This window comes from Callorhinus ursinus, unplaced genomic scaffold, assembly GCF_003265705.2.
Source record: "Callorhinus ursinus isolate GAN/ISIS: 27379988/994484 unplaced genomic scaffold, GSC_fseal_2.0 scaffold5, whole genome shotgun sequence".
In the NCBI taxonomy this organism is placed as follows: domain Eukaryota; kingdom Metazoa; phylum Chordata; class Mammalia; order Carnivora; family Otariidae; genus Callorhinus; species Callorhinus ursinus.
Window position 1 is genome coordinate 66,593,849 of NW_027397067.1, and position 26,269 is coordinate 66,620,117.

At 46.2% G+C, this 26,269-nt stretch overlaps 1 protein-coding gene across 1 annotated transcript in view; it reads left to right on the top strand.

The window, feature by feature from the left end:
* The window catches only part of FER1L6 (fer-1 like family member 6), a 114,525-nt gene that overhangs the window by 57,907 nt on the left and 30,349 nt on the right, over window positions 1–26,269 (top strand). The window contains exons 20-30 of the mRNA XM_073893182.1: window positions 870–1,004; window positions 4,342–4,491; window positions 11,528–11,638; window positions 11,902–12,063; window positions 13,173–13,353; window positions 15,820–16,037; window positions 17,515–17,637; window positions 19,107–19,146; window positions 20,342–20,457; window positions 21,711–21,842; window positions 22,748–22,873. Coding sequence (XP_073749283.1) covers window positions 870–1,004; window positions 4,342–4,491; window positions 11,528–11,638; window positions 11,902–12,063; window positions 13,173–13,353; window positions 15,820–16,037; window positions 17,515–17,637; window positions 19,107–19,146; window positions 20,342–20,457; window positions 21,711–21,842; window positions 22,748–22,873 — 1,494 coding nt within the window. The remainder of the gene's footprint in view (window positions 1–869; window positions 1,005–4,341; window positions 4,492–11,527; window positions 11,639–11,901; window positions 12,064–13,172; window positions 13,354–15,819; window positions 16,038–17,514; window positions 17,638–19,106; window positions 19,147–20,341; window positions 20,458–21,710; window positions 21,843–22,747; window positions 22,874–26,269) is intronic.

Genomic DNA, 26,269 nt, shown 5'->3' on the forward strand with positions numbered 1-26,269 from the left:
GACACTCAGGGTTCTAAAGCAATAATGCAGACTGTTGTCCTCTGTTCTTTGGTTTCTCCATCTGTAGGATGGACACAGCCAGTGACCTATGTCACATTTTGCTATCACAGAGAAAAGATGTCATGCAAAATGGTGAAGGTTATTTTGAAGACTTTGGTTAGTTCAACACAAGTCAAATAAATATTCACAGAACAGTGGAATTCCAAAAAAGGAATATTAGAGTTAAACCCCACTTTTGAGTATTTAATGACAAAATTTTATTTGCTCATAAGTGAAGAATCACTAGATCTTCCTCATCCACGAAGTGCCCTTCCATAAAATGGAGATAATATTAGCATCTACGTGGTGAGGGTGGATGAGGTCAGCAGCCTGGGCTTTGGCGCCAGAAGAGTGAATCCCAGTTCTGCCACTTGCCGGATCCAGACAAAGTGAGCCCTGGTTTCCTGATCTATAAAATGTAAGCAGATAACCATCCACCTCCCAGAGTGGTTGTGAAGTTCGAATGAGACCGTGCATCCAAAGTGCAACAACTGGCACATAATGCTCAACTGAGGGTAGCTCGTGTTACCAGCACAGCACTTCCAGGAGGCTTGAGTTGAAATTATGGAGGCAAATAAGTTGTTCATCATTGCAAGGGCCCTACTCATGAACTTCTGTAAGCTCTCCGGGACCAGGGATCTGCATCCGCTCGTGTCTAGCACACGGTGGCAGTACTTCAGTCTATGTTGTGGCTTGGATGTTAAGTGACTGAACGAGAATGACGAAGATGGTTCTCTCTGCCCTCCACCACGAACTGTGGAATGAACGCACCCCTCCCCCTCCAGCCCTACCAAATGATCTTTTGCTTTTCTTTTGGCCCCACCTTCCAGGTCATTTCCCAGACCCTCTCCCCCACCTGGAACCAGATGCTGCTATTCAATGACCTGGTGCTGCACGGGGACCAGAAAGAGCTGGTGGAGTCCCCGCCTTCGGTGGTGGTGGAGCTATATGACAGTGACGCCGTGGTGAGTGTCCCAGGCAGTGCCCACTGGGCTGCAGTCCACTGACGTACTTTGTCTTAACCAGCCTGTGACTGCTCAGGACCCAACAGGTGCCCAGACACCATTTTGACCTGGGAAAACAATGATTTGAAATGGGAAAATGGGTAATGGTCATTTGCTTTACTAAGGGGTTTTTCACTTAGATTTCCCATGAGATTGCAATTAGAATAGGATCCGGGTCACAAAACTTCGGTCTGCACATGCTTCTTCAGGAACAGGATCCTTGTATGAAGTCACCTGCAGTTGCACCCAGCCTTCTGCTATGTCCTATTGCTGCTCAGTAAAAATGCTCAGTAAAAATGTCAGGCCTCAGGAGCCTTGGGTGGTTCTGTAGGTTGAGTGTCTGCCTTTGGCTCAGGTCATGATCCCAGGGTCCTTGGATTGAGCCCTGGATCCAGCCCTACATGGTCAGGGCTCCCCGCTCAGTGGGGAGCCTGCTTATTAGTCTGCCCTCCCGCCCCCCTCATGCATTCTCTCTCTCTCTCTCTCTCTCAAATAAATAAATAAAATCTTTTTAAAAATGTCCAGGCCTCTTGAAAACCAGAGGTGTTTACTGACCTCAGTTGCCTGGAGGGAACTGGGTGAGTACCATCAGCAATTCAGCCCTTGTAGCTGGGTTTTGTTTTCTCTTGGTTTTGCTCCCAAGCCCTGCAACAACACATTCATCTCCATCCCATTTCCACTATGATGTTAACCAAAACTTTTCCTCTCCAAAGATGTCTGTGTTCCATGCTAAGTAGATTCAAAAGCTTACTGGAGGATATTTTTTAATTACTAAGACAAACCTTTTTAATTTCATTTTTCTTCTCCTTTTTTAAATGAAATAAGTCTAAGATAAAAGTTAAAGGCCGACTTATTTTCTTTGATGTCTGCCCCCTTGGGAAGTTGAGGAAGCACAAATATATTAAGTACAATAGTTCATTCCAAGAAGCCTCCCTACAGCCTCCTCACCTCCTCAAGCATGCTGGCAGCTCTGACCTTGATGCAAGGTCAGAAGGAAATTAGGATGGGAGAATTGCAAATGAGCAGGGACCTTGGAGAGCATGCCCTCTTGCTTCCTGGAGAAGGAACCAGAGACCCAGGAAAGTCAAATGCCTTGTTCAAGGTCACAGGTAGCTGGAAGCAGAGCCGGAACTTGAACCTAGCCTCCCTTGTCCATGCTTTCCTGCACACGTGGGAGTAGCTGGTGTGGCCATATCCCTTTACACACACACATTCTGCTTTTCCATGTCTCTCTCTCTGCACCCTGTTGCTCCTGCTGTAAATCGGAGCTATAAATTGTATATGAGTTCTACTGTTGTGCATATAGTATAGATTTTCTGTAGAGACAGCCACAAAATAAATGCCTTTTAAATTGTGTTGTTAACAACATGATTCCCATCCTAATTACTTTTGTATTTGAAAACCAGTAACAATGATCAAGCATCTTTGCGAACTCCTAAACCAACCTGCTGCCCTTCATGGATTTCCCTTTGCTTTCAGACCCCTTCCAGATCTCCGTTCTACGACTGCCCTCCTGGATCCCACCCAAGCCAGCTCCTTCACAGAAAAACAATCAAAGGGAAACGTAGGAGAGAAAAAAATAAATGAAAACTTTGTATTTTCTTCCTGGAGAGATACATGTAGACACGCAGAAGGTTCTGTTTACATCTGGGGGGCTGCAGCTATGCCGGGCCCACAGCCCCGGGGTGGTGATCAGATGATTACATTCTGACTTTGCTAGAATGTGGCCCCAGTCTAGGACTTTTTCTCATTACCCAGTGGCTTGTACTTGCCTTAGGGCCTGCTGCCTCTCTAAGCAAGGAGTTTATATTTGGCAAATTAGCTCAGGTTTAAGTTTATACTCTTTTGTGGCCAGGGCAATTTTACCTAATTATGCCCAGCTTGGATCATGGACGACATAGACAACAGACCACTTGTGTCACGTCCAGCATCACATCCATCCCGCGAGGGACAGTTCTGACCCCACCAGCTTTGTTTGTTTTAAAGTCAAACTCATCATCTAAAATAATTATAAATCATCAAATAATCATTCGTTGAAACGAAACCCCATTTCCACCTCAACCAAGGTTCTTTCTACAGCCAGGAGCACGAGTGCTGGTTTGAGTCCCAAGGCAATGAAGCAGAGGGGCTGTGAAAACCTGGCGGAAGCCAGGCGCTGACTGCCGGCGCCATCCTTGTACCTTGGAAGTCATTAATCCAACAGCTTTCACTCAATAAAATGTAATGAGTGCCTGCCCTGGGCTGGGGGACACAGCAGTGAGTAAAGCGGCAATGGGGCCATTCCTGAGATAAAGAGCAAGGCAGCCCCATGCTCCAGCCCCATGCTGCTCCTGGGGGAAGGCAGACCCACGCTCCGGGGAGCAGGTGTGGCGAGAAGCAGGAGACGGCGCGATCTCATAGTTCTTAAGGAAATTTGAGGCCCATGGGCATACGTACGTACAAAAATGTTTTAATGGCCTCTTTTATGACCAAGAAAATTGGGGCAGAACTGCTCTATCCCTTGAATACACTGAACTTCATCATCATCATCATCATATTACCATGTATTGAGCGCTCATTGTATACCAGTCACTGTGCAAAGCACATACATCATTAAGTCATTCCCCATGGCCCCATCAACAGGTGTTTTTTTCTTTTTTTTTATTATGTTATGTTAATCACCATACATTACATCATTAGTTTTTGATGTAGTGATCCATGATTCATTGTTTGCGTATAACACCCAGTGCTCCATGCAGAATGTGCCCTCCCCAATACCCATCACCAGGCTAACCCATCCTCCCACCCCAACAGGTATTATTTTTAATCCCTTTTAAGACATGAGGCTCAAAAAAGTTGAGTAAATGGGCCAAGGCCGTAGAGCTAGAATGTAGCAGATTTGGGAGCATGGACACCGGTTTACCTGGACTCCAAAGCTTTTGCATTCCATGACCACAGTGGTGTCCTGCCCTGCAGAGATTTTGGAAAGTTTGGTGCTGCCTTATTTCTTCTTTTCCCCTTCTAAGCCTACCCTAAGTGATTATTTTAACTTACTTCCACTGAGCTCTGTACATTGAGAAGACAGATAACCCCTAAGAGCCTTGGGCCCAGAAGTTTTCCCTGGGACCCCAAACGGATTCCCCTGCACTCTCCCCACCGCCCCCAGCCTTGGTCAGGGACAAAAGACGCTTGGCAGAAGAAGAGAGTGAGTTAGTAGCACGAGGGAGACACTGAGGCTGACGGTTTTAAAAGTGCACCGACGCAGGTCAGATCCAGGTAGGTATTGACGGGGGACAAATTCCTTTCTTTTCTGCCTTAGGGGAAGCCAGAGTATTTGGGTGCCACCGTGGCTGCTCCTGTTGTGAAGCTAGCTGACCAGGAGTATGAGCCACCCGGGCTCTGCTATCACCCCATCTTTTGTGGGAGCCTCTCCGGAGGGGACCTCCTCGCTGTATTTGAACTGCTGCAGGTAAGCAAGCTGGAAGTGTCATCTGCACTCGAATCCACCTTGTCTTCCTGGCCGGAGAAGGGCCCTCGCTGGAAGTACACTCTGTAAAGCTGTGCTTGGTCGCTCCCTGCTGCCCTGGGTCTGGAGGTGTCTCCTTCTTGGGATCTGGGAACTGCCACTTAACAGTTCAGGTGGCACAGGCTATTTCTAGAGCCCCTGTGCTGTAGGTCAGAGTCCCAGGATGAAGATCCTTATGGGTTTGGCCAGCAATGCTTGAGCAGCCCTATGTGCACGTCCTGGAGCTCACATGGACCACGAGAGGATGCAGGGGGAAGAAGGAAGCAAACTTGTGGGCACTTACCATGCGTGATGTTTGCTGCCTCACATAAATTTCATCACGTAGACCTCCCTCAACCCTGTTGAGGTATTATGATTCCCATTTTCCAGATCGTAAACTGAGGTTTGGTGCAATTGACTGACCTACCTCATCATGCAGCTAAGAGCTGAACTGAGACCTTTAAAGCCTTTTGCTTCTTACACTGCATCACATAGTTGCCCCAAAGACAGGGAGCTCTTAATTGGTCCCATTAAAACACAGGGGAATTTCTGAATGTGTGCCTCAGAAGACTTTTCCAGAAAGCAGAGGCAGGATACTGGGGAGGGAAGCTGAGACTCTCAGGTCTGACTGGTCAGTGGAAAACCAAATGGGACATGGAGAAGACCTGGAAAAGAAGTCACCAGAAGAGACCACTGCATTTACTGAGGCAGGCGGCACTTTACCTTTGGGTCACACCAATTCCTCTCTAGGTAACCCTGTTTTTCAGAAATCCTATTTAAAAAAAACCTCATTTAATAGAGAAACTAGAAGGCAAGCACTCCTAAAACATAGAGACAAGGGAGAGGGAAGGTGACAGAGTCGGATCCCGTGGGTATGGATCTCATTTCTACCACTTAGTAGCATGTGACCTTGGGTAAGCTACTTAATTTCTGTTTCACCTGCAAAATGGGGATGATGATCAGTCTACTGAAAGTGCCTGGCATGGAATAAACATCAACAAATACCACCTATTTTATTAGTAGTGGTAGTATGGCACAGAATATTGAAGCAAAATGTCTAATCCCGCCTATTTATTTCAGGTGAAGAAATTGGGTGGATAATAGAGAGGTAATGACTTGCTTAACAGGGCAGGTCAGGGCCTAGAATCCAGCTATACTGACCGATTCCCCTTATGGCTGAGAGGCTGGAAAGTGTAATGGGGCGGGGGGCAGCTGAGAGTGCCTTTAAAAAAGATCAGTGTTGTCAGTAGGAACATTTCCCAAAATGTGCTTCTTGGAACACCAGTTCAAAGACAGGGAAAAGAACGTTTAAGAAATGCTTCACATTCCATATTCCCGTAACTTGTTTTGTTTTCATTGGTCTTCTTTTTAAAGTTGCTTTTCATTTATGCAAGTGTTACTTTTTTACTTAACAGCATAAAGTTCCCTTTTTAAAAACAAAGCGTTACCTAATGAAAATGTTCACTGGATTAAATAGTACAGGAGAGATATGTGGTAGAGGAACGGCCGGCTTGGGAAAACCAGATCTAGGGCAAGGCTCCCGTTTCACGCGTCAGGAAGCTGAGGCTCAGGGTTAACTGACTGGGATGCAGTGAGCTGTTCTTTCACCACAGGAAGCTGCCTGCCCTGCTCTGAGCCTGAGTCCCCTAGTCCCTCAGTGAGGGGCTGGGTGACTGGTCCCTACAGGCTTGTCAAGGGATGGCCCCCACCCTCCCCAGTCTTCCCCCCCCCCGTCCCCCTCTATGCTGAGGGCCCCCCTCCCTCTCTCCCTCCACACTGAGGGTCTCCCTCCCCATCCCTTCCCTCAGGTACCCTCAGTATGAAGGTCCCCCCTCCCTTCAAGCTGAGAATACCCCTCCCCACCTCCCTTCATGCTGAGGGGCTCTGCTCCCCTCTCCTTCCCTCTTTCCTCCACACTAAGGTTCCCCCCCCACCCCCTCCCTCCACTGCTGAGGGTACCTCCACCCACCTCCCTTCATGCTGAGGGTATCCCCTCCCTCCCTCTCTCCCTCCACACTGAGGGTCCCCACACATGCCCTCCCTCCACTGCTGAAGGCACCCCCTCCCCCTCCCTCCACGCTGAGGGGGCCCCCTACCCCTTTCCCTCCCTCTACTGCTGAGGGTACCCGGAGATCCCGCTGCTTCCCCCCAGCTGCGTTAATTGTCAGAGGTGAGCGGCCTAGGAGATATAATCCATTAGGGTTTCATTAGGACTTCTCATTTGATTGCTTGTTCAGAAAGTAATTTGATCATCAGCACGACAGTCTTAGTATGTGAATCTTGTACATGCTGAGAAGACAAGAGCTGGAAAATGCCTTCATTTGTCCCTAGCTGCTCTCAGTTTTCATCTGTGCGTGGTTTGCTTCAGCCTCTCCCCCTCCATTACTGAAATGCTTCTGTGTCTCAGAAGAAGGATTTGGTAACTCGGCTCTTCCGTGTCCAGACTGAATTCACTGTCTCCACTTCCCTCTCCGACCCCCCTGTCCGCCCAGTCCTGGCACATGGCCCCACTGTTCTCCACTGTTCTCTGCCTTGAAAACTCAGACTCAGATTTAATTCTTCTCTCTGTGTCTGCACCCTTAGCCAGGCCAAGCCTGTCTTCGAATGGTTTCCATCTTCCCTGCTGCCGTATATCTCTTCAGGATCCTTGCATTGGCCTCTTTCCTGGTCTTCTAGCTTCTTACTCTTCTTGTTTATGACATCCTCCACATTGTTTCCAGAAGACAAGTCGGTTCATACCACTCTCTTCTTCATCAATGGCTCCCCACTTCTTACCTCTAGAAACATTTCTCAAACTCTGTTCTGTGGAACACCAAGTACAATCCCTCTAGTTACACTGAAGAGAAATTTTGGGAAATGCTTCAAATTATATCCCTCCTGGGGATTTGGAATGCCCATTACCATGGTCAACACTCTAGGAGGATCCGAAATTTCCCAAATGTTGTGACTGGGACCATTTTTTTTTTTGGGGGGGGCATGATTTTCATATCTCATGAAAAGAAAGCCTGGCCCATAAGAGAATGCCAGATTTCCACAGCTTAGCGCTCAAGCTCTCCTAAAACTTACCTTCAAACTGCTCCTTCAGCCTCAGATTTCTTCATATTACTCTATACACACTCTGGCCTCTTTATGTCGGGCTACCCCAGGGTCCCTGACCTCACCACACAGATGCGCTCCTCTGCTTGTAGTCATGCTGTTAGCCCATCCTGAAATGGCTCCCCACTCCACCCACCTCAACATTAACCTAAACCACCTGTTTATGATAATGGTCATCAAAGTTCAGAACAAGATATGCCTCCTCCAGGAAGGTCTCCCCACCCTCACCTTGGTCAAATTAAATGTTTTCTCTTCTTCCATCCTCTAGCACATTGCCTCTTTTTCTTTTTAACTCTGGCTACAGTAAGGTCAATTGTTTACAGGCTTGTGTCCATTAATTTGTAAGTTTTTTGAAGGCAGGACTATTTCACTCATTCATGCAGTCAAACAAATATTATTGAGTGTCCACTGTTTGTCAGGTATGTTCTTAAAGAATTCGTCAGTGAGGGGTGCCTGGGTGGCTCAGTCAGTTAAACATCTGCCTCCAGCTCGGTCACGATCCCGGGGTCCTGGGATTGAGTCCCAAGTTGGGCTCCCTACTCAGTGGGGAGCTTCTCCCTCTCCCTCAACCCCTCCCACACACTCATGCCCTTTCTCTGTCTCAAATAAATAAATAAAATCTTAAAAAAAAATAAAAAGAATTCATCAGTGAATAAAACAGGCAAAACTCCCTCCTGAGACTTATATTCTAGTGAAGGGAAGATAATAGAGGATACTATGTAAATTATAATGTAACAGCAGTATGACACATGCAAAGAAGAAAAGGTAATGCACTGGGAGATGTGGAGTGGACATGTGTGTGTTGAGGGAGGGGGCAGTTTGACATTTTGGCATCCAGGGAGGCCTCACTGAGAAAGCGGTATTTAAGTCAAGACCTGAAGGAGAGAAGCAAGTCGGCCATGCTGGTATCTGGGCAAAGAGCATTCAATGCAGCAGGAGCAGCAAATGCCAGACTCTGAAACCTAAGTGTGCCTGGCATGTTCAAGGACAAGCAAGGACACCAGTGCTTCTGGAGCAGGGTGTAGATCAAGTCAGAGGGAAGAGATCATGTGGAGCACTGTGAGGAGTTTGGCTTTTATTCTATAAAAGATGAGAAGCCAAGAGAGGATTTTATTGAATTTTGTTAAATTTGTCTGATTTATGTTGAAAACTATGGATGCAAATTGGGTATATGCTGAAGGGGCCCAGGGGGAAACAAGGAGGCCAACTGGGAGGCTCTTCAGGTAATCCAGATTGGAGAACCGGAGACTTGGATCAAGAGTGTAGCCATGAAAAAGGATTCTGGTGGAGTCCACAGGATTAGCTGATGGGTTGGAAGTGGGGTATGAGATTCATCTCCACGTCACACGTGGAAGCCAACAATAATAGACGCACATAGTAGACTCTCAATACATTATCTTCAAACATGTCTCACTCATTCACAAAAATATGTGGACAAAATCTGAGCACAGGGTGATAATGTTTTCCTTGCGAGAGGATTTAAATTTGCTTCTGAGGTGGTTTGGGGCACTAGCAATCCTGGCTCACCTGAGTCCACGATGGCGTGAAGTCAAGCTTCCACCTTTGCTGTCTCCAGTAGACCCTTACTCCTAGGGAATTTACGCGTGCCGGAAAATGTGCCAGGCACCTTGCATGCTGTGTCAGCCATTCTTCACAGCAACCCATGAATTAGACATCATTATCTTCACTTTGCAAATGACAGAACCAAGACTCAGAAACACTGAGCAACCTTTCCAAGTTTGCACAGCTAGCAAGTGATGGAGCCCTGGGCTGTGCTACCCACGGCACCAAAGAAGAGGGGTATCGCAAATGTAAATGATGGGCTGAGGGACACAGAGGACGCAGAAAGGCTTCTGAGCAGCAGTGATTTTCAGATGAGCAGGACTGGGATTAAGGTCATGCATGACCCCGAGAGTGGCACCTGTCTAAATTTCGCACCCTAGGTCCTTGTCCTGGCCCTGCATCTGGATCTCCTTTGAGGTCCCGATATATTGTCTCCACTGGGATATTAGAGCAATTGGCTTTTGGACCAACCTATTCAACCCACCTCCGATGCTTACCCTCTTGCATTTATAACCGTTCTTTATCTTCCTCTGGCCCCATGTGCCGAGTAACTACACACCACGCAGATTTGTAAGCCAGTAGCCAACCCATTTCCCTGTGAAAACGTCTACCCTTGGTTGGGAGCAGTCATTCAGTCTACACCATGATGCAGAGCCCTTCAGGGTTGGTGTTGAGTTCAAGGGCATCTGTCAGGCACTGTGGGACAAAGCTTCTTCAGAACATTTCCTGGTGGCCCCGGAATGAGGAAACATGAGGTACTTTCATAAAAGCCCAGCCAGGGGCACCATCCTATGCCACCACCACAGTTGTTTTGTGGCTTTCCCTCTAGAGCTAGAGGAGCAGTTAGCTTTCTCAGGGAGGCGAGGTCTTGCAGGCTGAGTGGCTCAGGCCAGGCGGTACTGGGCGTGCATCCTCACAGCTTCCAGCGCCTTTATCTCGTCTGGTTCTGCAGCTTCATTGTCCCCAGCCTCTTTGGCATCCACGGTGTCTGCTGTCTTCTTTGTCTGAGCTTCCTTGTAATTAGCTTAACTGCATCTGTCGTTGCCAGCTAGAATATATCTGTGAAGAAGAAATGGTGATAGGTTTGTGCTTTGCCTGTTTTGAGGAGCAATTAAGCTTTTTTGAGCATATGGAGCTAATGTGTCAGTCAGCCAATAAACATTTTTCAAGAGTCCACTGGATGTGGAGCACTGCTTAAGGGGCTTAGAGAATGAAATGAAGTAAATAGAGGCTTCCTCTTGGTCAAGTCAGACAAACATACCCAGTGCATCTGGCTCTCAAAGGGTCTGAAGGGTCATCTGGCCCAATATCTGGGGCCCCAGAGAGGGGAAGGGACTCATACAGGGTCACACAGTGGGGCCTGGTTTCTGGGCTCAGGCCACTAATTTCTGCACTAAGCTTCCACAGAGGACACACTGCATTCCAAGGACCAAAGGGTAGGAGAACCACCACAGTGACTGGGGTCAAATCAGGGACAGCTTTTTGGAAGAAGTACACATTGAGCCAAGCCTTGCAGTGTGGGGTGTCCTTCGTAGACTTGCCAAGCTCTTTGTGTAGAGATTTCAGTGAAGCATGGGGATTATCCTCCTGCAGTTTCTGTATCTTCAAATGCACAGGAAATGATACCTTTTCATTCTGGAGGTTTGTCTTCAAAAAGCTTCATTTCTGTTTCACTGATGACGATGTAGTCTCTGTTTGACTAAAGACAAATCTCTTGGGGCTTCTGGGTGGCTCGGTCAGTTAGGTGTCTGCCTTCAGCTCAGGTCATGATCTCAGCGTCCTGGGGTAGAGCCCTGCATTGGGCTCTGTGCTCAGCGGGGAGTCTGCTTGTCCCTCTCCCTCAGTCCTGCCCCCCACCCCACTCGAGCTTTCTCTATTTCAAATAAATAAATAAAATCTTTAATAAATAAATAAATATGAATCTCTTTTGTAGTAGTATGTAATGGGGGGGTAGCTAAGTCTCAGAGCTCAGAACTGGACTAGAGCCCTTCTCCACACCTCTGCTGTCATTCCAATGTTATTTCATCAGCTTGTGAGGACCCACTTGTCTTTTCTTCTCCCCTCTGTATTGTGAGCTTACCTAAAGCTTATTAACCTATTAACTTTGTGGCACATTGTAGTGCTCACTAAATGTTGGTCACCCTCGTGAAGGTGTCAATGAATAAATATTTGTCAATGAATAAATCATTAAGTGTGGTAAAATGCACTGTCTTGGCTACACTTTAAGCTGGAAACATTAGTTTTGTTAAGTGAGTGTCATATGGATGAGGTGGTTGCTCGGCGGCGCTGGTCTTCCTCATCTCTCCCCCACCTTCTAACCAGCACTTGTTCTGTGTGGTAGGTCCCATCATCTGGGCTGCAAGGGCTCCCTCCCATTGACTCACCGGATGTCGCCCAGATCTACCCAGTTCCCGCCAACATTCGGCCAGTGCTGAGTAAATACCGAGTGGAGGTATGGTGCAGGGGAGGACTGAGTTGTTCTTTGGGGCTAAGGGCAGTGGTGCATTGCCATACCTGCCTGTGTTGTCTGAGGGAATTGCGGGGTGGAAATGAGGCATAGCTGACAGAACGGGGCCCTCAGGGAGCTGCACGGTCCTGTCCCAGAAGAACATACTTTAGTTCCCAGGCAGCCCACTTGACCTCCCACACGCACACCTGCATGTCGGGTCCTCCCTGGGTCTCTCTGAGTGACAGCTCGGCTGGTCCTCTTGTCAGGTCCTCTTCTGGGGAGTCCGAGAAATGAAGAAGGTGCAGCTGCTCTCCGTGGATCGCCCTCAGGTCCTCATCGAGTGTGGGGGACGAGGAGTCAAGTCCTGTGTGATCCAGAGCTACAAGAACAACCCGAACTTCAGCGTCCAGGCAGATGCTTTCGAAGTGGTACAGCCTCTCCTTCTCCTGCCCACTCATTCCCTTCACTTCCACAGATGGGACCCTCTCCTTCATTCACTTGGCTTGGGGAGATGCTTCAGAGTTTTGGGTGTCCACTACCTACAAGGAAGAACAGTCTGAGTAAAAAGCAAGGATCTCAGAATGGGATAAAATGGACTTTTGTTATTGCTGTTGCATTGTCTTGTTTTTAAAGGTTCAGTAAATCAAAGCAGGTGGACAGTGGTTCCCAAAGTGTGGCCCCCAATTCATCAGCATCAGCATCCCCTGGGAACTTGTTAGAAATGCGGATTCTCAGGCCCCTCCCCAGTTCTGCTGAATCAGAAACTGCTGGGGGTTGGGGTCCAGACCCCTCTGGCTTAACAAGTTCTCCAGTGGTTCTGATGCATGCTAAAGTTCGCAGACCACTGGTCTAGAAGGTTCCTTAATGAAACTTATTTTAGTGGTTAGATTTTCTAAAAATTATTTGTATGTACCATGTCAGTGGCTTGCATGTGAACTTACATTTCTAAAGTGATGTTTTTTGACACCTGAGCTTCTATTTCAGTATTTCAACACACATATTTGTGTTCTGATCTGGAACTAACTGTGAAGAAGGTTTGCTTTATGTGACACAGCTCCAGTGGACACATTTCTAAATCAGCAGAGAGTGGAATTAGAGAATGTGCACGGTGTTTGCAGACCTGTCACGCTGGGTGTTGTTGAGCCTCTGGGGCCACTGGGAGACAGGAGAGGGAGGGCACTGGCCCCTTACCCTCAGTTCCATTTTTAATGTGTCCACTTTCATCTGTTTTCTATCTTGGGCCTGGCTCAGCGTTCAGTTGAATTGGCAGTCTGTGATTTTTGCATTTTACACCTGGGATGACTTGTCAGTGCCATCCCTCATATTATGGATAATTGTTCCCTGGTTTGGAAGGCAATGCTCCAGACTTCTGGCCAGCTGCAGGGGTGACCTGGAAGGGGAGAACAGAAAGGCAGGGACAGAGGGAGGTTGGGTGCCTGGCTTGCTTTGATCCTGCCCCTAAATAGGTCAGCAGGGCGCCAGCAGCGGGGCTCAGCCCAGGCAGTGCTCCCCACTTCACCCTGGCCTCTCTTCCCAGGAGCTGCCTGAGAATGAGCTTCTGCACCCGCCCCTGAGCATCTGCGTGGTGGACTGGCGAGCTTTCGGGAGGAGCACCCTGGTGGGCACCTACACCATCAACTGTTTGAAGCAGTTTTTGTGTAAATCCAAGGAGCCCCCGGCCTTCACCTCCCAGGTAGACGGAACCCAAGCTGAGCAAGGTAGGAAGCACCTTCTAGATTCTGGAGCTTCAGACTGCAAAGCCGTCGTGCCTGCAGAGGCCTGGTAGGGGACCCCAAAGGAAGTGGGTGCCCCACTGTCAAGTCGAGCTTTCTGAAGAATTTGCTCCTGCAGTCCCCTCAGCTTCTTCAGCTGCCAGGTTCTGACTCTAAGACTGACATCAGGGTCAGCTCCTCTAAGAAGGCTTCCACGAATATGAGTCCAGCTCCCTTCCGCCTCCACTCCCTGACATTTCTCTTTGCTTGATGTTACTTTGATTTGTTCCCTTTTGGATGTCAGGTGCAGAGTGGAGTTAACTGCACTTCTCTGCTCGTGCTGTGTAGTCATCACTGGTCTGGTCAAGGCTTCTGTCTCATACGCACTGCCCTCCTGTACCTTATGCCCCATCCCCACTCCTGCCCCCTCCTACTGCAGGCCCCACACTGCCCCTCTTTGTAAAATTTCAGTCCATTTAAATGACATATATAACACGATGCTGTAATCTTCATTTGGTTTCCTACTCTTGTGCTCAAAGCAAGGCTTTAAGATCTATCCATATTGCTGTGTGTACATTAGTTTGTTACCACTACCTGCTGATCCACCCCACTTTGCTTTTCCTTTCCCCTCATATTGGACCCCTAGGCTGCCTCCAATCCTCCACTTCCACAAATGATGCTGTTATGGATATCCTTGTGAACGCTGCCCAAGGGAGGATCCTGTGTGGGATTTTCTTTGGAATATACACCCAGGAGTGAGATTACTGGTTCCCAGAGAATATGCACATGTCATTCCACTGAGTGCTACTGCCAGAGAGCACTCGAGAGAGCTCTGCTGGTTTACACCCGTCTACACCAGTCACACCAGTTTACGTTCTTACCATTACTGCATCTGGAGTACCATTTTCTTCTTTCTCAATACCACCTGCTATTATCCACCTTTCTGGGTGTTTGTTTTGTTTTGGTTTGGTTTTTGTCACTCTGCTGTGTATAAAGTAGTGTCTCATTTTTATTTCAGCTTGGTTGCCTCTGATTACTACTGAATTTACACATCTCTTTACATGCTTGTGCCACCTTGATTTCTCTCCTGTGATTTGCTCACATCCCCTGCCCAAGTTTTATGTGTTTTTTTTTTTTAATTTTCTTTTTGGTATATTCTAGATGTCTAGATCCTGTAGATTATATCTTCTCCTACTCTGATAACTGCTAAGCTAACCTGCCTGTGATCCCCATCTTTGAAGAGAAATTCTTAATTTTAATGTAATCATATCCATCTGAATTTTATTTTATTTTATTTTTTTAAAGATTTATTTATTTATTTATTTGAAAGAGAGAATGAGAGAGAGAGAGAGCACATGAGAGGGGGGAGGGTCAGAGGGAGAAGCAGACTCCCTGCTGAGCAGGGGGCCCCATGCGGAACTCGATCCCGGGACTCCAGGATCATGACCTGAGCCGAAGGCAGCCGCTTAACCAACTGAGCCACCCAGGTGCCCCCCATCTGAATTTTAAACTTCATGGCTTGTTCTTTCAGAATTTTGTTTGAAAGCACTTTCTCAATTCTTGGTCACAAAAATGTTGTTTTATATTTTCTTCTATTAGTGTTATGTTTTTAAGTTTCACATTTAGATCTGCGGTTCTTTGTGTTTGTATATGGTTTAAGATAGGGAGCTTGCTACATTTTTCTCCATAGAGTACATCATTTTCCCCCAAAAGAGTCTACTTGCCCCATTGTTTTGTGCTGTCAGCTTTTTCATAAATCAAGTAGCCATACATCCCTAGTCTATTTCTGAACTTTCTATTCTGACTCACTGCTCTCTCCATCTCTGTGCCCAGCACAGAGTAGATGCCTATCAAGTGTTTATGGAGTTGAATTTGCTGTTGAAAAGTCAGCAGCTGGGGAACAGAAACTCCGGAGGCTTCCAGCTGGGAAATGTTTCTAAGTACTGGATTCTACAGCACAAAATGGAAAGAGGACCCTTGGCAAGAAAGGACAGTGTTACGATCTTTTCACTGGATCACCAGTCCAGTTAAAAATCTCACAAAGTCCAGGAACCACCCCTGCTCCCTGATGAGCACATGCAGTCACGTGTCTAGAGTCTAGCCTGCAGTTGGGAGCTCACAGACCTCTGGAGCCTCCAAAGTTTCCCTGAGTTAACTGGGACTGGGAAAAGAAAACCCACACAGAGGACCTGTGCCCTAAACCTTGATATGCACTTTCCTTATGACCACGGTTATTTAAAATAGCTCTGAAGGATCAATAATAAGTACAAGCATGTATTGAATCCTGATTATCCCCAGTGAGATGGGTTTTTTCACCATCATTTTGTAAATAAGGAAAATGAGGGTCAGAGATATAAGAACTTGCCATATTTGAATCCAGATCTGTCTGACTCTCAGTACTGGATCTCTGAAATGACCACCGTGCTTTGCAACTCGGTTGACCTGATATACTTCCAATTTCAGCTCTTTCAGATTCATCAATAACCACTGAGCCCTCTGGATCCCTCGGCTTCCCCCAGGAGCTTCCAACAGATCACATCTATGTGGATATTGAGCCACCTCCCACAGTGGTACCCGACTCTGCCCAGAATCAACTAAGCAGCGTGGTTGAAATCCCTGACTCATCTCCTGTGCTTGAGCCCGAACCCAAACCGGCAGCCCAGGAGCCACCCAAAGATAGTAAAGCTAAGGTCAGACTGTAACCCCTTTTCATATTTACAAAGCTTTGCTTTGGAGGCTCTAGATACTAATCCTCTCACCTATTAGCTGTGTGACTGTGAGCAAGCAACTTCACGTTTCTGAGCATCAGTTTCCTCATTTGTAGAATGAGCATACTGATACCCACTTCACAGATAAGCCAATGTATATGAAATTCAAGTGCTAGCCAACTGTGACAGTCATATTTAATTGAACAGAAACTCTTCTCAATTCATTAGCTTGGAAAAATAATAGTTTCTGTGTCTAGACCCATTCCACAAATATTTAGAACCTACTTTGTACAAGGACAAGTAAGGAAAAAAAAAAAAAGACGTATTCTCTGGAGTCTAAAGCGAAATGAGATTTCTAATCCTTAGCTGAGATTCTGGAAGGCAAGATGGACAAGTACACAAAGAACCATAAAGCATGAATGTGATGAATCTTTCTAAGTCATAAATTTGAGTGCAAAATCCTGGTGTGTCAACTGACAAAGCAGCAGCCAGTTTTTAAAAAGTCCAGAGGGATTGCCTGCCCAGCATATGGTAAAGGCTGAAATAAAAAGCAGAGTAGGACAGATTAAGGGATATTTGCTCAGGCTGTTCCTATTGTATCAATGCTCGATATGACCCTCCTTGGTCCCCAAGGGCTTCTCCGCATCCTACCAGCAGAGCACCTGCCACTTCCTGTTAGAATTCTGGCTTAAGTGTGCATTGCCACCATAAAATTGTGGGCCCCTCCAGGTCACAGATGATTTTCTTAAAGATATCAGTATCCCCTGCTCTTGATAGAGTACCTGGCACATCATAGCTACTCCAGAGATGTCTGAGAGCAGATAGATGATGAGTATGTGATGAGTTTGTCATGGGACCACTGTCCTCTCCCAAAATGCCTCCTCTCTCCTGTTTATGCATCACGCCTCTCCTGTCCCTCCATCTCCTCCTGCTTATGTTGCTGGTGTCACTGATTTGCACCCATTCACCAGAAATGATGCTAACAGGAAATTGTCTACATTACATCGCTTAATCCTCCCAACAGTGAAGTAGGCAGGTATGATTGTTCCCAGCAGAGGAAACCGAGAATCACAAAACTTATATTAATTGCTTGTCAACTAATGTCTTTCTGCCATAGCATACTGTATCATGCCGCCTGCTTGTCTCTTCTACTGAATGAAGCTTCCCCGATGCAGGGATTGTTTCTCATTCCCCTTACATCCCCAGTGTCAGGCACAATATCTCACATCTGTGTGTTTAAGTAATAGTAAATGTTTGCTGAATAAATGAGCGAATGGATGGGTTGATGATTAAAGTATCATTTTTGGAAATGGTACAGAGAGCTACAGCCTCAAAGGCTGCTCACACCCTCATCTGCTTCCAAGGGAACCTGTGTGTTCTCTTCCTCAGGAAACCAGCCAGCCACCAGCAGGCAGATCCATGAGGCCTCCCTAATGCTCCATCCCTCATCTCTTGTCAGGATGCCAGGAAACCTTCTCGAAGGTCAACCAAAAAGAGAAAGAGGACCATAGCAGATGAATCTGCTGAAAACGTCATTGACTGGTGGTCCAAATATTATGCCTCCCTGAAGAAAGCACAGAAGGTAGAGTGTCTCCTGGCTGTGACGGTCAAGGGATTGGATAGGAAAACACGATGCCCTCCACAACACCCTCCCACACACCTGCAAACCCATATCATCCCCTTCTAGATTCTACTATAGGTTAGGCCCTACTCAGGCACGGTGCTTTTAACTGCAGAAAGGTTCAAAGCCTGGAAGGATCCAGAATTGCAAAATCTTCACCCTCTGGCTGGAGCTGACCCTAGGACACAGGCTCTGTTGTAAATGCTGGAAGGATGTTCAGTCCGGCATAGCATCTAGAGATCTGGCCCCTGTCAGACTCTGAAAGGTCCAGCCATGAGAAAGGGGGTCTCTGGATAGATAGGCATAGCAATGGGGGCTTCAGGTACACCTGGAGATACCCAGATCAAAGGGCCCCAGGTCTCCAGCAGGATTCTAAGTTCGTATGGGAAGCTATCAACGTAAAGGCAGAGGAGTTGACCTTAGCAAATGCAAATAATGAGCAGGTTGCCAGAGCAAGCTTTGTGTATATGGAACAAGAAAGGTATTGAGTTACAAAACTGGAGAACCACTGGAAAGTGGGTCGAGATTCAGGCAAAATCTCAGGGGCTGAATTTGGTAAAACGTCTTATCCTTGAGTAAACAAGGAAAGGAAAATTAGTCCTATGTCATCGCATTCAGTTGCATAGAAACTCTTCTGATTCTTTCATTTTTTTTTTTTTTAAGATTTTATTTATTTATTTGACAGAGAGAGACACAGCGAGAAAGGGAACACAAGCAGGGGGAGTGGGAGAGGGAGAAGCAGGCTCTCCGCCGAGCAGAGAGCCCGATGCGGGGCTCGATCCCAGGACCTTGGGATCAGGACCTGAGCTGAAGGCAGACGCTTAATGACTGAGCCACCCAGGCGCCCCTGATTCTTTCATTTGTTAAGACCATAGTTTCTTCATCTAGGGCTACCCATGAATACTGATATATAGTTAAATAAACAAGCCAAACGGTGGCCCCTGCCTCCAAACTCCCTCCTGTTGCTGCAGTGGACACTACCAATCCCAGTGAGGGCTCAGCCCTTTTCCTTACCGTGCTAACCTCCCCAACCCCTGGGACCAACCCAAAGACCCAACAGCCTGGCGTGCCAGCAGATAGAACTCATGGTGCCAACTGGGTGATGCTCCAGGGAGGTGGGAAAAGAGGGGAGAGAGGTAGTGGCCTAGAGGGGGCTGTGCACACAGGGCAGGGAAGTCTGCTGCTTGCTGGTGATTTTTTTGGACATGTGGGCGCCTCTTCTGTAGGGACAGGTATCTTGCTGCAGGAGGGTCCTGCTCTATCAGCGAGGCTTTGCTTGCGGGCTTCTTGAACACAGTTTGCATTGTCTTTTAAAATGGCATCTCCAAGAATGCAGAAGGCTAAGATGATGGAATTGGAACTGTTGGCCATCAGGTCTCATAAATGAGGCATGGTAGGGTCAATAATCTTATCTCCCTCTTTTCTCAAAGGAAAAGGAGAGCAATCCCAAGGAGAAAAGAGGCAATGCAGGTAAGTTATTTGAGCATGGAATCTGGCCATTGGGGTGAGAAAATACTAAAAGGAAGCAGTGGGAGGCACGCTCGTGCTCCACTCCCTCATTTCCCACATGAGGAACAAGCTCACGAACATGACAACACTCTAAAAAGGTCATGTAGCTGATTTGAGCTGGACTGGGACCAGATCTCAGGTCTCCTGAACCCAGTTCAGTGCTGGAACCACCCTTCTGGCTCCTGTCTTGGTGTAGAAACAGCAAAGCAAAAGCAGGAGGAAGCTGGCATGACGGGCCAGATCCAGCGTGGTGAACTTTAATAGAGGTGACCCGGGTTTTAGGTTCCCAATTCAGTTAAGGATCTGATAGATCTGGTTTGGCAGAAGTTCAAATGAAAGAGGCCGGGGATTTGAAATGACCACAAACTCGATTCAGGCCATCGGTAGGTCTTGACCTAAAATCAACAGTGACAGCAAGTGGTGGTGCTTTTTCAGGTGACACTGAGAGAAGCAGGAGAACCAGAACCAGTCTCACTCAGGTCCTCAACCACTCCTAATTGGCAGATTTCATCCCAACACCAGCCTCATGACATTAGCCACAGCATCTTCACTTTGCAGATGGTAAAACAGAGGTACAGAGAGATTGAGTAGCTAGCTCAAATTTATACACTGGAAAAGAGCAGAGCTAGAGGTCTGTTCCAGATGGTGTTTTCCTAGAGACTGCTCCTGAGTAATCTCTCTAATGACATATGTGACTTGGTGCAAGACCCTTAACATAGCTGAGCTCGGGTTGCTGAACTAGATGAATCTCAAGTCCCTAAGCAGATCTGAGAGGAAATGTAACTAAAAGCTTTGGGTCTGTCCCTCTTGGGTCTGTTCTTAGCCAGTTGGATGACTGGGCAACATCCTTCCTTCCTTCCTTCCATCTCTGGGCCTAATTTAATGAATTCTTACCTACACCGGGGCAGGCCAGCACGCTGCCTGGCCCTGGGGGTCTGTTGTCACTGCATTGCTCCGTGAGTGGTGTCTCCTCCCATCCTGCAACACACAGACTTTAGGGCTGTATGTAGCAACCCTGCAGTGACATCTTACTATTTCTTTTTGAAAACAAAAGTCCTGACACCTGCAGGAACAAAGGGAAAGAGGGAGCTTGACTCTGTTTCTTCTCATCTCATCAGCACTGAGAAGTCTAACAATTTCCACTAAATATCCACAGAGGCAAAACCAGATGAGGTAGTAGTAAATATAAAAGATGGGCCAAAGAAGAAGAAGGACAAGATGCTCAAGAAGAAACCCAAAGAAGATGAAATCCCCAACCTGGCTGTCTTGCAGGTTTGTGGACATGGCCGTCTTGACCAGGGGTGGGAAGCTCCAGATGAGGGTTCTGTTAGTGCTTCAGTCAACCCTAGTAATGCCTTTGTCTGAACTAACTTACTTTGTCTTCATTATAATCACTGATGCAGAGAAATGAACCTTAACAAAGCATGCAAGCAAGACAATGGAGCTTGCTAATTTTCTATTTTCTGTGTCCTCATATTGAGAAGGAGCATAACTTACATTGGTTAGCCTGGACCCAGCAAGGTAACTTGCGGTGGATGAGTTCCCCTGGCTCACCTCTCAGAGCTTGACATCATCATGCTCAAAATACGATCAAAATAGCAGGAGTATTTTTTTTTTAAGATTTATTTATTTATTTATTTATTTATTTGAGAGAGAGAGAGAGAGAGAGAGCATGAGTGGGGGGGAGGGGCAGAGGGAAAGAGAATCCTCAAGCCAGCTCCTCACTGAGCGGGAAGCCCAAAGCAGGGCTCCATCCCAGGACCCTGAGATCATGACCTGAACCAAAATCAAGAGTTGGCTGCTTAACTAACTTAGCCACCCAGATGCCCCTAAATAGCAGGAGTTTTAACTCTCACTAAAGTCAGCTCCATCAGACCAATCTTAACATTAGTCAGAGGCTATTAGCTAGAGGCATATTTATGGATATGCAAATTCGGAGTATGAAAATTACATATAAGAAATTTAGATAAGTAATTTTGATAGGAAATTTGCATAAGTGATTTAATTATATTACCAAACCTAAAACTCAATTCAATTTTGCATTTCTAAAGTACATATATACATGTAACTTCGTACTTGGAAAATTCACGTCTATATGTATGATAATAAAAAATATTCCATTGTTTCATATGTGCTAAGAATTAGATGCTTAATGGACATTTATTGATTTGAATGTCCTCAAAATCTTATAGTCCAGACACAATAACCAGATGATATCAATTTGCTATAAAAAGCTTTATCATATTTATCATAATATATTATATATTTTAAAAATTTTGATTTAGCTATACTTCTTGGAACTTCAAAGTTTAGCCAAAAGATTTTATAAATTTCAGAGTGGTAGTTAGTTCTAGGAATGCTGAGTCAATCATATTCCTTTTTTTGCTAAAAATAAATGAACAGTGGCCTCAGATTTTTCGAATGGGCGTATATCAAGGCTGGTTTTGGAGAATCTTGGCGCTTCTCATTAAATCAATCCTGGGTCTTCCTTCCTCTGAGCACTCTCTTCTCCCTTTTCCCTGAAGATATATGATGGTGAACTTGAGAGTGAATTCAATCATTTTGAAGACTGGTTGAAAACCTTTGAGCTCTTCAGAGGCAAGTCTACAGAGGATGACCATGGCCTCGATGGGGACCGAGTCATAGGGAAGTTTAAGGCAAGTTCCAAAGTTAACCCTTTTATTTGGCTCTCCTGTCTGTAAATGACTGATGTGACTCAATTCTGTTAATGAGATTGTGGTGCAGGATGTGTATAAGAAAATTCCCTAGTCTTTATGCAAGAGTTCTCTAGAACCCCACAAGGTCTAGCCCTGGTCTTTTGAGATATTTGGCTTGTGGTCAATGAAGTGAGTTGGAACTCAGTCTGATGGGCTATAAGGAGACAGAGTTGTTACCTAAAAGGATCACTGAATTTTATTTTGCTTCTCCCACCCCTGACCTACCAAATAGATGATCTATGCAGACGTACTAATTGGATGATTAAACTAATCAAACAACACTAACTGTTCATCCTGGCAGACTCTCGGTGTCAGCATCACAAAGAAGCAGTTGGCACCTTCCTCTGACCTGCTGTGCACTGGGCCATTTGGTGCAGGGCAGTGTGTTGGAAATAGCACAGGGACTGCAGTTGGCCCCTCTCTGATATTGTAGTACTAACTCGCTTCGTGATCTTGGACTTGACCTCCATGGGACTCACTGGCAGCATCTGAAAATAGGAATACTGCAGTAAGGCTTGAAGGACCTAGTGGGGGAAAGCACCAGCTCAGCTCCCTGTGTGTTAAAGGTCCTCGGTATCTCATCTGATGCTCCTATCCACATTCCTCACAGAACAGCCCTATGAGGAGGTGTTATTGTACCAACACCGATTCACTGACATACCGTGAAGCACCTCAGACACAAGCAGTTTATGTGGACTGCCTGAGGACACCCAGACACAAGGGTAGCGCCAGCCCAGGTCCTGCTGGGTCCCAGACTCCACTCATTTTCCCAGCACTATGCCCTCTAGGGCTTTGGTGGGGCATATGACCAGCTCGTTTCACTGGGTCATGCTTTACCATTCCAGGGCTCCTTCTGCATTTACAAGAGCGCCAAGGATTCCAGCATTGAGGACGGTGGGCAGCTGAGAATCCAGCAAGGGGTTCCACCCAACCACCCCATCAAAGTCCTGATCAGGGTGTACATTGTTGCGGTAAGCTGTTCTTGTTTACTCTGAGGGATTGTCTTAATCGGCTCAGGCTGCCAATAACCAAATACCACAGACCGTGGTGAGATCAATGACAGACGTGTATTTCTCACCATTCTGGAGTCTGGAAGTCCATGATCAAGTTGCCAGCAGAGCTGGTTTCTGGTAAGGCCTCTCTTCATGGCTTGTCAGTGGCTACCTTCTTACGGTGTCCTCACATGGCCTTTGCTCTGTAAGCATGTAAGCACGTGCACGCGCACACACATACACACAATGAGAGTTCAAGCAGGAGAGTGAGAAAGAGAGAGAGCCAGGGAGAAGGAGACCTAGTGCCTCTTCCTCTTCTTCTGAGGCCACCAGTCCTTTTGGATTAGGGCACCACCCTTATGACCTCATTTAACCTTAATTAGCTCCCTAAAGGCCCTGTCTCCAAAGATAGTCACATTAAGGGTTGGGGCTTGGACACAGAATGTTGAGAACACACACTGCAGTCCACAACAGGGGGCATGAAGTTTGGTTGGTAATGTGCACATTTGCTGGCTTTTCACTTAGGGAAGATACTTCCCAGGCATACAAGACTGCTCTGGGTAGCTTCATTTGCTCTCCGTGGTTGCCTGATAGCTGGGAAGAAAACCAAATAGGCCTGGAGCAGGAAGCTCGCAGGCAAAAGAGCAGAACCAGGGCAAAGCAGAACAGCTATCCCTGTGAAATCCTGCCCCAGGCTCTGGCTCTGCATTGTCGCAGTCAGAAATTTCATTTCAAATGTATTTCCAAGAAAAATATCTTTTCTGCTCTAGGCTTCCTACTTTCTGATAATGACAGCACTACGTAAGTTTTTATTTAAATTCCTGTTAGTTACCATACAGTGTAATATTGTTTCAGCCGTACATCATAGGGACTCAATATTTCCATGCATCACGGGTGCTCATCCTCAGGTGCCCTCCTTAATCCCCATCACTTATTTCCCCACCCCCCACCCTCCTCCAGTGATAGTTAAGAGTCTGTTTCTTGGGTGAGAGCACTACACTTCAATTATGAAACTTTTTGACCTGATTGTCCGGAAGCTTGGGGCCACATCTGATGTTCAATCAAAGCAAATCTCTGCTGAACCTTTATGGTTCATGTATTTGTTTTCATATCCTGCCCTTGGAGTTGATTTTCATAATCCTATTTGATTGCAGTAGTCTTATTTTATACTAAGTTCCTTGTTCAAATTGCCTATATTCTTTTTTAGAAACATAAATGAGGCATTAAACAAAGATGTATTATTCTTTAATACCTAGGGAAAATCTAAATAATAAGTTAATTTAAAAATCTTTTAGGGGCACTTGGGTGGCTCAGTTGGTTAAGCATTTGCCTTCGGCTTGGGTCATGATCCTGGGGTGCTGAGATTGAGCCCCGAGAGGGGCTCCCAGCTAAGCAGGGAGCCTGCTTCTCCCTCTGCCTGCCGCTGCACCTGCTTGTACTCACTCTCTCTCTGTCTCTGTCAAATAAATAAATAAAATCTTTAAACAAATCTTTTAATTTAATAAAATATCCAAAAATGTAAAAAATACTACTACTTACAAGTTGCTCCAAGAAAGAAATCAAATCTCCCCACCTCTGCAATTCTATCCCTAGAAATAACTCACTTTTCTTATGACTATGTAAACACATCCATCACTATAGTCGAACAATGTGGAGGTGAGGGGTGCTGACCCCCCTCTCAGTTGAAAATCCACATATAACTTTTGACTCCCCACAAACTTAACTACTAATAAGCCTACTGTTGACTTGAAGCCTTACTGATAACATAGCCAGTTGATGAACACATATTTTGTGTATTCTATGTATTATACCCTGTATTCTTACAGTAAACTAGAGACCAGAAAAATGTTATTAAGAAAAGCATAAGAGAAAATACATTTACAGTACTGTACCGTATTTATTGAAAAAAACCCACATGTAAGTGGGCCTGCACAGTTCAAACCCACGTTTTCAAGAGTCAACTGTATTTACACTTGTCTACAGCTACATCTAAGTACTTATCTAATAGACTCTTGCTTCATGCATTACATATTGATCTCTTTCTCTCTTATATAGTATAACTTGGTCATTTTCCAGATCAGTACATATAAGTGTTCCTGTTCTTTGTGGGAGACACCTAGTGTTTTCTTGAATTAATGTAGTTCCCATTTATTCATTCGTTCAACAAATATTAAGAAGACCCCGTTCTAGGTCCTAGAGATAATGTAATGAACAAGATAGACGGCACCCTTGCTCTGATGGAGATCACACACTAGCGGGGGTGGTGCGAGGATTAAGAAAGGACAAAAATAAACAGAGGAGCAGATAAATGAGATGAATGTCAGAGATAACTGCTGTGTGAGGGATTAAAACTGGGTGATGTGATGGGCGCCTGGGTGGCTCAGTTGGTTAAGCGACTGCCTTCGGCTCAGGCCATGATCCTGGAGTCCCGGGATCGAGTCCCACATCGGGCTCCCTGCTCAGCGGGGAGTCTGCTTCTCCCTCTGACCCTCTTCCCTCTCGTGCTCTCTGTCCCTCATTCTCTCTCTCAAATAAAAAAAAAAAAAAAAAAAACTGGGTGATGTGATGAGAGCAAATGGGGAGGGGGTATTTTGGATTTCTGTATATTGGGTTTCTCCCTAGGTAATTAACATACAGGTTATTTACAAATCTGGCTAGTAAACAATGCTCTGATGAGCATCCTTGAAAACAGAGCTTTGTGTGCTTATGTATTCCATCTGTAGGACAGAGTCCTAAAAATGGGATCGTTTCTCACTCAACTCTCATTTCTGCAGAGTTTCTCACCAGCCCATTATCTGGGCCTTCGCTTAGAAAGCGTTTCCTTGGGATGGGTTTAGGCCCAGCTTGTCTAGAAGCAGACCTCACTCTGAGAAACAGACCACTACTCAGCTGGCCCGTGCTAAATGCAGGCCTAATGGAATCATGGATTCAAAGCCCATCAGTTGTGGGATGGGCCTTCACGTCCCCCTCCCCATGATTTTACAGATAGCCCTTGGAGAGGAGACATGGCCTGCCCAAGATCATACAAGAAATAGGACTAGAACTCAAAGTCATGCCTTCTGGCTCGTGTCCAGCATAGTGCTCATTACTCTGTGCCAAGCATTGCTTTCCGCTGGGGAGGTGTCTCCAGAGAAAGTTTAACTTGAGAAAAGCCAATAACTTTTCTTTCAGCAGCAAAATGGAGAGGCTAAAGCAGTGGTTCTTAACCTTGGCTGCACACTGGAATCATCTAGGGAGCTTCTAAAAGTCCCAAAGCTCAGGGTCAATTAAATTAGAATCTGGGGATGGAACTCAGGCATCCATATTTTTTTAAAAATCCCAGATGATCTGAGTGTGCAGCTAATGTTGGGAACCACTGGACCAACAGAATTTTCT